Source organism: Dasypus novemcinctus, chromosome 21 (genome assembly GCF_030445035.2).
Source record: "Dasypus novemcinctus isolate mDasNov1 chromosome 21, mDasNov1.1.hap2, whole genome shotgun sequence".
Lineage (NCBI taxonomy): Eukaryota > Metazoa > Chordata > Mammalia > Cingulata > Dasypodidae > Dasypus > Dasypus novemcinctus.
In genome coordinates, this window is record NC_080693.1 from 32,004,705 (window position 1) to 32,016,296 (window position 11,592).

At 52.3% G+C, this 11,592-nt stretch overlaps 1 protein-coding gene and 1 long non-coding RNA gene across 4 annotated transcripts; both read left to right on the top strand.

Annotated features, from left to right (window-relative positions):
• The first annotated feature begins 321 nt into the window (after positions 1-321).
• LOC131274832 (uncharacterized) lies at positions 322-5,032 on the top strand. Of its 3 annotated transcripts, XR_009182147.1 has the most exons (3): positions 322-1,998; positions 2,151-2,227; positions 2,359-5,032. It is a non-coding gene; the product is annotated as an uncharacterized lncRNA (long non-coding RNA). The 3 variants fall into 3 exon arrangements; XR_009182145.2 differs by having other exon boundaries at positions 322-2,227; XR_009182146.1 differs by lacking the exon at positions 2,151-2,227.
• Positions 5,033-6,260: 1,228 nt separating this feature from the next.
• On the top strand, positions 6,261-8,744 carry TLCD2 (TLC domain containing 2). The gene is given in 7 exon segments (XM_004483819.2): positions 6,261-6,429; positions 6,432-6,520; positions 6,522-6,541; positions 6,720-6,805; positions 7,031-7,083; positions 8,145-8,436; positions 8,439-8,744. Coding segments are annotated over 7 exon segments (912 nt in total). The 3' UTR covers positions 8,642-8,744.
• The last annotated feature ends 2,848 nt before the right edge of the window (positions 8,745-11,592 follow it).

An 11,592-nucleotide genomic window follows, 5' to 3' on the forward strand; every position in this document is an offset into this window, starting at 1 on the left:
CGGTGGGCGTGACTTAGTGTAACTCCCACTAGGCGAAGGGGTGGCTTCCTTGCCAATCAGAGCTTAGACGGCCAGAGAGGCGGGACCAGGGCGAAGAGCTGGCGCCCCCAGTGGGTGTGGTCACGCTGCCCAACAGTGGGCGGTGATTGGCCCTGGGCAGTGCAATCGCAGCTTGTGCGTCACGACGCCGCCAGCTGATCGGAGACTGGAGCCGGTGTGTGCTGGGCGCTGGGAAGAGACAGCGCCGCCGGCCGCAGGGTGTGGACGCAGTGGTTTGCTCCCCTACCCTCAGCAACCCCCACCCAGCACCAGGTGGGTGTGAGCTGGGGACCTGTCCGCACGGGTGGGGGGCCGGAGTCACGGGCGATAGGGGCAAAGTGGGGTCCTGGCGGCCACACCCTGCCCTTCCGGGGGAGGAGAAAAGAGGCGGCGGGGGCAGGGGCACTCCGAGAGAGAGGGGCCCGGGCTGGCTGGAGTAGTGTGTCAGGACGGGGGGAGAGTGAATCCGGGATAGGAGTCGTGGCGGAAGGTCTTGCGGAGTGGCTGGGAGGAAGCTGAGGGGCCGGCGGGCTGGGGGCAGCTAGCCCGGAGCCTGAGGTCAGAGGATTCAGGAGTGGGCCTCCCAGCCTGTGAGGACCTGGACGGGACGGGTAGGAGGGGTGCTTTGCCTCTCCCAGCGCTCACTGGGTCAGGGCCAGTTCAGCGCCCTGGCAGGGAAGGGGTCGCTGGGCGGGCCGGCCCCTCCTCTCGTTCCCTCCGGGGAATGTTATGTAAGGGGGGAGGGGAGAGGAGTAGGGGGCGGCGGTGCGGGGGCCTTATGCAACCCAAAGGTTAGGGTTTCACCGCGGTTGAGGGGTGGGGAGCGGGCAGGAGGAGGGCCTGGAAACTCTAGCCCCCCCTACCCAGCTTAGCTGGCTTTCTTGGGCGGAGAGAAGGTCACCTCCGCACCTCCCCCAGCCTGTCCAGTTGTGGGGCCCCTAGCCCAGGCCTGGCCCTCACAGTCTGGGAAGCCGGCTGGCTGGGTGGGGCGCGTGGGTTAGTCATCGCTGGGCTCCCTCTCTCCTCCCCCACCTCCTGGCCAACTCTCCGCCCCTCCCCGTGGCCTCCAGCTAGGCTATCACCCCCACCTCCCTCTGGCCCTACTTCCAGCCTCCTCATTTGGCCTGTCATCCTGGCCGTCAGACTGGGCTAGGGGCTGTCTGGGTGCCAAAGGGTTGATGAAGCAGCTGGTTAGAGGGTCAGTGCCCTGGACCCACCCCGCCCTGCAGCCAAGGGCACCTGCTTGGCACAGACTCTCAGCAGTCACTGAGTGCTATGGGCTGAACAGAGCCGACTCAGGCAGAGGAGTTGGACAGAGTTGGACTGGTCACCTGGGGGAAGGAAAATATCATACAAAGTTCATCCCTTCCCAAAAGAACTTTGAGATTTGAAAGCCCCCACCCCCACCATAGTCTTTCATACCCTCCAAATACAGGTAGCCCAAGACAGGACCCCTTGGGCCCCTCACTCTGGTTTGGGCCATGCCCTTGGACTGTGTCTTCACAGACCCGCCTTCCCAGATCACAGCCCTCAAGCCTGCCACGCCCCCAGCCCCCTCCTTGGGCCTTGCTGCAGGGCCTGGCTTTTCCTGCTGATTCATGCGTTGGAACTGTGGGGGCGGGGCTTGAAACTTGGAACAAAGTTCAGACATGGAGGGGCCGGCAGACAGCCTGGAATTCATACCAGATGTACCCGGAATGCGCAAGCGGAATGCCTGGCATCTGAGAGTGCAGGGGAAGCTGCCCAACTACCCTGCCCATACCTCCTCCCTCCCCTCCAGCCCTTGGTCCGCTGTCCTCTCCCTCTTAGTCCCAGGAGTCTCTGCTGTCCTTCTAAACTCTAGAGCTCCTCCCTACCTCACTGTTCCCCAGATCCAGGCCCCCAAATCTCTCCTTCCAGCCGAATCCCCGGGAACAAGTCAACTGGGCTGATCACTGACCTCACATTTCTGGACCTGAGGTATAACTTCTCACCTAGTTCCTGGGTGGCTTGTGGTGTCCAGGGTCTCAGGCCCTGCCCTCTCTTGCTGGGAATGATGACAAGGCTGGGGCCCCGGGTGGGTTGCTGGAGCAGTGGGGTGAGAGCAGACCTAGGTTTTCCATGGCTTCCAGGTCTGGGAAGAGGAGCAAGGGAAGTACGTTTAGAAGCTGTCTCTTGATTCTCACTGACTACAGCTCCTGCGGGCCAGGTCAGAACCAAGGGCCCTTCGCTAGAAGGTTGATGGTCTGTTGGGGCTGGGCTTTAATGGCCAGTGGGCCAGAGTCCCTGTGACGATGGCCCTGCTCAGATCTTTCCCGTTTTCCTTCCACTTGCCTCTAGGAGCCTGTACCTCCCATATCCTCACCTGGCTGAGCCGCAGTAGTTCTTCAGTGGCAAGCTTTATGTCCTGACCCAGCTAAAGCTGCCAGTTGAAGAACTGTTGCCCTCTGCCCCTCACTTCGAGGAGGAAGAGAAGGTAGAGGAGGAGGAGCTGCTTTCCCCATCATCTGGAAGGTGACAGAACGGGCTGGGAAGATCTAAGCAGTGGGGGTAATGATATGTTTTGGGAAAGGGAGACCTGATTACTTGGGGAGCCTTCACCCACATTGGACCAGAAAGAGCAATTTTAGATTAGAGACCTTGACTGAAACGGGTAGTAGATGGCTCTACCTACTCAGGGTTAGTCGGTCTTTGTGTGACAACAGGAAAAGTGGAGAGAAGAAAACTCAGTCCACTCTTTACCCAGATACTTTCTTGATCCTCCTTCCTTGTTCCTTGTTCTTCCCTACTGGCCTTCCCAGGTGAGGTCCCAAAATTTAAGGAACTGGTGATACTGAAACCCCATCCAAATAGTCATTCTCCCATTCTTATCTTTCCCTGTATTCCTTTTGACTGGTCCAGACTCTAGATTTAAGGGTGGTCGCCCATATCTGGGATCCCCTACATCTCCTGTCTTAGCTTTTCTACCAGTGAGGTGGAGAATCACACAGTCGAGTATGCCTGAGGGAATCCAAAACCCACTTGTGAAAACTAGAGCCAGTCTCAGCTCTTCTCCACCTGTGGGTAGAAATTAAAAAGCTTTTCATATAAACTGTTGCCCACCCCTACCCATAACCCAGGAGCTCTCCGGGCTAGTGGAAGCTCAGTCTCTGTGCTGACTTCCTGCCACGCCAAGGTGTTCCCTGGCTGCCCCTGCCACCTGGAGCAGGAGCACAGCCCCAACCAGGGTTCCAGCTGTTGCTGCACTGTTTCTACCCTCACTCTGCTCACCAGCATTGTGAAACTCCACTCAGGCCTGTGCAGGCAGGCTATTCTCCCCTCCTGTGGGATGTGACCACCTTTTAGGCACCAGGGAGTATAACCCTCCCGCCCTGAGCTCTTGATCCAACCTGACTATTGGGCTCAGGCTCTGGTATGGGTCAGCCTTGGTCCAGTCTTCCCTGCCTGGAGGCCACCCAGTTCAGGGGCTGCCGGGAACTGGGTCCTATTCTCTATTTAGAAGAAACTGAAAGATTTATGGGAGAGTAAACCATTGAACCCAGCTCCTTTGCAGCCTAAGCCGAGGGCCAGGACCTATGTGTGGGCCAGTGGTAGAGGGGGGTGGGTAGACGCATCCACACATAAGCTGCAACAAAGATTGCTCTGTCCCTACACATGCTCTATCCTTTCTTCCCCGCTCACTTCAGTGGCCACAGTGGCTCCCTCCAGCCCTGGATATGTGGCTCTGCCCTCCTTACCCACCATAGGCGGAGGTGTAGAGGGCAGCCTGGGGACACAGAGACAGGCAGAAGGCTGGTGAAGTGCTGGGCCTGGGCATCTCACTGACGGGATCTTAGCGTCCAGCCATCTCCTCTGCTCACCATTTCCCTCCAGCCTTTCTGCCATTCTTAGAGGTAATGGGACCAAATCAGAGTGTCCTGGTGGCTTCATCCTCCTGGTTCCACTCCTCCCACCCCCCTGCATTATTTTTGTTGTTGTTTTTAGATACTGGGGATTGAAACTGGAACCTAGAATGTGGGAAGCCAGAGCTCAATCACTGAGCCATATCGGCTTCCCTGAGTTGGTTTTTTCGTTTGTTTTGCTTGTTTTTTGTTTTTTTTGTTTTTTTCAGGAGGCACTGGGAACTGAACCCGGGACCTCCCATGTGGGAGGCGGGTGCTCAACGGCTTGAGCCACATCTGCTTCCCACTCCATAATTTTAAATGAGCAGCCTCAAGGAGCAAGAGCCAGCTGTGAAAGGATAAACTCAGGAAATTCATAAAAGAAATCCAAATGGATAAAACTGTGAAAGAAATGTACACTTCATTAGTTATTAAAGAAAGGCAAATATACCTGGAAGCATTTTTTCCCCTAGCATGCTACAGCAGAAAAAAAATAAGACAAAGGAGTATTGAAAGGACAGCCTTATCCATTTCATATGGGAATAGATGTTGTATAGACTTCCTGGGTGGCACTTTGGTATCAAACACCCTAAGTTTTCATGGTCTTTGACCTAGTAATTCTCCATTTAGGAATTTACCCTGTGAAGATTATTAGGGATTTAAGTTATAAAACGTTCATCCCAGCATTGCAATAGAGAAAAATGGCAGGCAACTGCTTGATTGGGAATTCATTTCTTTTCTGCTGTAATGAAAATTTGCAATAGGGAATTGCTTAAGTAAATTATTGTATATCCATCCAGATGGTGCAGCACTGTGCAGCCATTAAAAGTCATGTAGAAGAACATTTAACTGGAAAGAAAAATGCTCTTTGAATATTAATATGAACAAGTTATAAAAATAGTGTGTGTATTATGTGATCTCAATTTTGTACTTTTTAAGTATGGGTGCATACTTGTGTATATAAAGAATGAGGACATGGTTCAGACATGGTTCAGAATGTTGAGTTGGTTATCTTTGGAGGGTGTAATAACAGTCATTGCAATTTTTCTACTTGTTTTTTTCTGTAATTTCCAAATTTTGTACATTACTCTTGTATTGCTTTTGTATAATAAATAAAAGTTGTGTTAAATAAAGACATTGCCTACCAGTGATTTAAAAAATTAAAATACCTGTAACTTTTTAAACGTTTGGAGAGGAGGGTGTAGCAAAGTGGGGAGATGCCTCTCACCCCACGGTCTTGGTGGGTTTTTGGTAGAGGAAGGGGATTGTGAGAATGTTTTGGGAAGGGCAACTATTGGTTTATGGACTTCATTTTTTTAGGAGTAGCTGGAATCCACCACTTAGCAGTCAGGAAACAGCTCTCTGAATTGCTGGCTGTCAGCCAGCCAAAGAGCTGTGGCGTGGAGTCAGAAGGGAGGGAAAAGAGTGAAAACCTGCCACCTTTCATGGTTTAGGGGAGGGGGGCTTAGGGAAGGATTTCCCTTTGAGGCTGCAGGGTTCTAGGATCCTAACCATTCTTCTGCAAAAAGCAGGATGGGTCTTTGTTTTTTCAATTCTGCTTCTGCCCCAACCTTGAGATGACCCTGTGTGACCTCCCCTTGCTCCCTCAGATCGGAAGAGAATATCTTTCCCAAGCTACAGGCACCAAGTCCTGGGAGAGGGGATGCTTTTCAGGATAAGGGTGATGAGGATTCCCTTTTGGTTTCCTTCCTAATGAGGCTCCTACAGATCACTAAAAAATTAATACTGGTAAGGTTAGGGGGAGGGCTTCCCAGTGTGCAGCTTCTCCAAAATAGGGGCTGATGTGTTTAGGAGGCAGTACGTAAGGGACAGGAGTCCTGAAATTGTAGGTTTGCTGGAATGTCTTGAAGGTCCAAAAGCCTCAGAGACAAAGAACTGAGGTGCCCCCTCCCTCACAACTGACAACGGTACAGAAGGGCGGGGGAGTGCGGTGATGAGGTTTAAGCCAGTGGGAGTGGGTTGCCCGTTCTTCTGCCTTCAGGGCTATGAGGGTGGCCTGGGAGGGATGACCGGCAGGTGACAGGCTAACGAATAGGGAAAAGAAGGCGAAAGTTGGGGCGGGGTCCCCGGGGTTATCAAGTGAGAATAGACTAGCAATCCATTTCTGAAACTCCGAGGAGTTTAGGACGCAAGGAGTTGGAGGAGACCCCTTTCTACACCCTAAGCCTCCCTGAGTTCCAGAGTGCAAGGCTTGGTTCCCGGGAGCCCCCAAACCGGGAACCCCCGCTAGGGCCGGACGCGTTCGGTTGCCACGGCTCCAGGGGCGGTGGCCCACGGCTGCTCCAATCACCGCCCAGGAGCGGGGTGGGGGCGTGGACAAATCCGGGAAAGTTACAGCAGATGCCCTCCGCTGTGCGGTCGGGGGGAGCCCAGGCACCCACCCCCGCGGGGAAGCCAGTTCACAGGCCTAAGGGACGGATCAGGACCTCCCCGAGTCGCCATGCCACGGCGCCCGCAGGGCTCCTAGCGACCGGCACCTCCTTCGCTGCGTTCCGGGGCGTGCACTGGGGCTGCGGCCGCTGCCCACGCCGAAATCTGCTGCTCAGGACCAGTGGAAGCGGCGGAACTCCCATGTCTTCCTAGTGCGCAGCCTGTTCACGGGGGGCCGGGGTACTGATCGGGTGCGGGATTTGGGGGTTCAGGGGAAGGAAGGCTGAGGTTGGAAGACTGGGCGGGCACCTTTAGAGTTAATGCAAGACCTTGAGAGTCTGAGCCTGGGGTGGGGGCGGGAGGGCCTGCACAGGGGAAAATGGGGTGGGATCTGCGCATTGCTGACCATTGGGCGCCCATCTCCCCCAGGCTATCTCTGTACCCTCAGATGACTGCCCATCCAATTCATGGCCTCCAGCCCTGGGCCCTCGACCCTCTGGAGGTTGTGTCTGTGGGTGACTCTGCAGGGAGGGAGGCCTCCGCCTGTGGGAGTGAGGGTAGGGGGCCGCCACCTTCCAAAGGTGATTCCAGGGCCCTTTCCCCCTCTCCCGCAGAGGTTAAATGTTTTCTGGAGGCTTTACTGAGGGAAACTGAAAAACTGAATAAGAAAGAAACAGGGATTTCTCTCCAGGCTGTGCACCAGCTTGGAGGAGGCCTGACACACACACACATGCCCACAGGTTATTTCCTGGCCAATGGAAGTGATATGCTGTGGAACCGGACTTTGGGCCAGGCTGGGGCCCGCTCAGTCACCATTGGGTGGTGAGACTGTGAAGGGAGAGGCTAGACAGGAACGGAGGCATGCCCAGCTTGGGGGCAAATTTCTGTCCTCTGACTTCCCAGAGAATCTCTGAGCCCTGCTGGTGCTTGAGCTTCACCATCTTGGGCTGAATTGGGGGAAGGGGTTGACTGCTAGCCACAACTGGGAGCCTGAGCACCGTCTAAGAAGGAGCCTGGGTCCCCGGGAGGGTGTGGAGCTAGGGAGTGGGCATGGGGTGTGGGAGCCCAGGAATGGAAGTTAGGGAGCTACTGAACAGATGCACCTGTCCCAGGTGAGACAGCCCCTGGGCCAAAGATGCATTCATTCTAAGGAAGGATTGTTTTCAGGTCCCTTGGGCCCCAGAGGTAAGGGTAAGCATAAAGGCCAGGTGTTGGGGGGATTCCCACAAAATGCTTGGAAACCACCCTTTTTGTTCAGTCTCCCCATACTTCATATGTGGAAAGCCGGTGCTCAACCACTGAGCCATATAGGCTTCCCTGAGTTGGTTTTTTTGCTTGTTTGTTTTTAAAGATTTATTTATGTATTTATTTCTCCCCCACTCCCATGTCTGCTCTCTGTGTCCATTCAGTGTGTGTGTTCTTCTTTGTCCACTTGCAGTCTTGTCAGCGGCACCAGGAATCTGCATCATCTTGCTGTGTCAGCTCTCTGTGTGCGGCACCACTCCTAGGCAGGCTGCGCAGGCCGCGCTTTTTTCAAATGGGGTGGCTCTCCTTGGGGGCGCACTCCTTGCGTGTGGGGCTTCCCTATGCGGGGGACACCCCTGTGTGGCACGACACTCCTTGCATGGCACGGCACTCCTTGCACACATCAGCACTGTGTGTGGGCCAGCTCACCACACAGGTCAGGAGGCCCTGGGTTTGAACCCTGGACCTCCTTTGTGGTACGTGGACACTCTATCAGTTGAGCCAAATCTGCTTCCTTCTGAGTTGGTTTTATCACCTGTTTTGCTTGTTTGTTTTTGTTTTTTAGGAGGCACTGGCAACCGAACCTGGTGCCTCCCATTTGGGAGGCAGACACTCAACTGCTTGAGCCACATCTGCTCCAGAAAACCCTTTTTATGGCCTCTTACTTGCCGCAACACCGCCATTCTATCCAGCCGCTATGTTGGCTCCTCCATGGTGTCTCTACTCCTGGAGCTGAACCCTGCCTGCCCGTACCTGCACAAGTTGCTGCTGCTTTCTCGCCAAGTCCCATCCCTGGCCATCAGTGTGGCCAACTGGGTCACCCTGGCCATGCTGGCTCTCTTCCACCCGGTGCCCCTGGAGTGGAGGAATCTGTGGCTGCTCCGGTGGCACCACCAGGTACCCCTGCTCTGGTCGTCTTTGGTGGCACTGGGCTGGTCACCGTGGGTGTCATGAGCATCATACTGGGTGTCCTCATCCTGGGCAGTGATGTCTTGAGGTCTCGGCCCCACCCACACATCCCTGGGCACAAGGAAACCAGGACCAGGACATGTTGTGATGGTGAGCCTGTCAGGCCCGACCACAGGGAGATGCCACTCTCAGCCTGAATGACTAGAGAGAAGCCACGGGCTTGTCTTCGGCCAGTCCTGGGGGAGGTGAGGCCCAGACAAGGAGATGGTGGTCCTTCAGTGCACATTCCCCTGCTGCGGTAAGAACTAGACTGGATATTTAGTATCTCAGTTTCCCTTCCAGCTCACTCACACCTCCCCCAGGCCTAGGATCTAAGAAGACATGCTGATGCTGCTGGGTGAGGGGAACCCATTCACTGGATTCCAACAGACTAGCTGGAGAGGTAGAGCCAGAGCAGGAGACGGGTGGCTGGAGACATAAAGTTGGAAGAAACTGCTGATGGCAATAGACACCTTTGCTTTAAGGCAGGGACAGATGAGGGAAAGTGAGGCCCTACTAAGATGAAAAAGACCTAGTCTGGAAGTGCTGGGGTCAGAGAGAAGAGATACCCTATGGCCCAAGCCTGGCAGTAGGAGGAGGACATGACAGGTGCTGTTTGTAGCCAGGGGGATGGAAGTAATAGTTGCCAAGAGATAGAAGAGCCTGAGTCGCATCATAACTGCTGGCAAAACACGATAGTGTTTTTACTTAACCCTGGTTCTACGGTCTCTGACATTTTATTTTCGTATCTTCTTACCTTTTTGAAGGAAATGCAGAATCTTAAGGGGATGAGCATGGGGCTAGGTCTGTCTTCTCAGGACAGTCCTGAAGTCCAGAGGCACTGAAGAGTCTCCTTCTTGGCTGCAGAGGGACTAACGAATATCTGACCCCCATCTGGGATTCGCTCCAAGCTCTGCTTCTTCTCCTGCCACTTCTGCTACATTCTTTCTTTTCCATGAGACCCCACCCTTCTTCAGGCAGAACATTCAGGGTTATGGGAAGTGTGGAGCAGATTAAAGTTGCTTTTCTACTAAACAATGGACACAAAGAAATGACTCTTAGTCACTCACAGAAAAGATACGCAAACAAAAGCAAAAGACAGGAAGATTAAAATTTTTTTTAAAAACCTGCCAAGAAGCTGAGATAGAGAAAGAAAAATAAAAGGATGGCAAAGACAGGTATACATAGATTAAGGCACAGATAGAATGAAGGAAGGATTCATTGCATGGAGGAGGCAGAGGCAAAAAGAGACTAAGGGCAAGGGAGAAAGAATTCTTGGCAGAAAGACAGGCCGCCATAGATGCTAAGAGGAACCAAAATCATAGAATTGGTAACATGGTCATAAACAAAGAAGACAAGAAAATAGAAATAAAGACTGACAGGAAGGGACCCTAAAGGTGGAAGGTACACATAGTCTCGACTATGAAATAGTGAGCATGAGTAACAAGGAGGAACTGTCAGACTCAGGAGAGATGGAAGAAATAGTGGCAGATAGATTAGCAGAGCAGGAGACGAGAGGTGGAGATGGAGATGAGGGGGATTCGTCAGGGGAGCTGAGCAGCAGATGAGCAGAAGGAGAAGGAGGCGGTCAATGGAAAGATTCATTGACAGAAAGAAGCAGGAAATATGTTGAGATGGAGGCAGACAAAGAACAAACAGCTACAGTACAAAACACAAAGATAGAGGCTGACAGTAATTGATAGGCAGAGACTGGTGGGAAGACAAGGAAAGTCAGAATCAGGAATGTAAATTGAGAAAGGAGCAGAGGCAAAACGACTATAAGAAGAGAAGAGAGATGAAGAGAGAGAAAAAGATAAAAATAGAGACATGGGGAAAAAATGAAAGAGAAGGATTGTGAGGGAGCTCAGTTATAGAGAAATAAAAAAAGAGGTACAAAGGGGGAAAAGAACACATAGAGAGATTGAGCAGGAGCTGCGATGGTTGGAAGTAATAGCACACAGGCAGTAAGTAAGAGCAGAGGGTTTAATTGTAACAAGACCAAAACTGGAGAGGCAAAGGTATGGGGGTTGCAATTCAGAAACAAAATAGAATTTTTGTTAGCTTGTCCTTAATAGAAGTAGTATCTGTAAATCTTGGTTTGCCATCTTGATTAACAAAAATGTTGTCTACCTTGAGTTTTCAAAGCAAAATAAATGGGACAAATCCACCTGAGGAATCTGTTCTGCAAGTATGTGCTGAGGTCAATATTAATTTACTCCTGGCTCCACGCCTTTTTTTTTTTTTCTCACCACGGTCATGAATTCACAGTCCAAGTGAGTGAGTACGCCTTTAAGAAGTACTCGATGGCATCCATGAGGGATGCCTGAGAAGTTGAGCATTAGGGAAATACGGCTGCTCCTGTGGGTTAGCTAGTAAAACCCAGAGAGGGTGAGATTAATGGGGGCAAGATATAAGTATACACACGAAGAGTTTGGGATCACACTCAAATTTCTATTGTGGTGAGCCAGTGAAATTTGAGGAAGGCCAGACTGGATTGTGGTTATAATTAAGTAGGCGGGGTTCTTATCAACTGAGGTGTGGACCAGATAAGGATGATGTGAATCAAAGAGAGATGGTCAGTTGCGACCCTAGAAAAGGGAAGCTCAAGAAAGCAGAGGTTGCAGATGCTGCATTTGGTACCACTAGTCTAGTCACTGGGGCAGTGCTTTGTCAGACCTCCCCATGGCCCAGTGGCCCAGTGAAGGGGTCCTCAAGCATGCCTACTTACCTATTTACCATTAGTTATTTGTCTTCTGACATAAGGGAGGGGTTTTCCTGGATAGGGAGATTGATATTTTATGATCTGGGAGCACTATTCTGGTTTGTTTTTTTTTAAGATTTATTCCCCACCCCCACCCCCGCCACTCGCCCTCGCTGTCTACTCTCTGTGTCCATTCTCTCTGCATTCTTCTCTGTCTGTTTGTCTTCTCTTCTCTTCTTGTCTTTAGGATGCATGGCGAACGGACCCTGGGATCTTCTGATGTGGGAGTGAGGCACCCAATTGCTTGAGCTGCCTCAGCTCCCTAGTTTGTTGTGTCTCTCACTGTCTGTCTGTGTCTCTTTTCTGTTGCGTCATCTTGTTGTGCTTGCTCTCCATGCTGCGCTACGT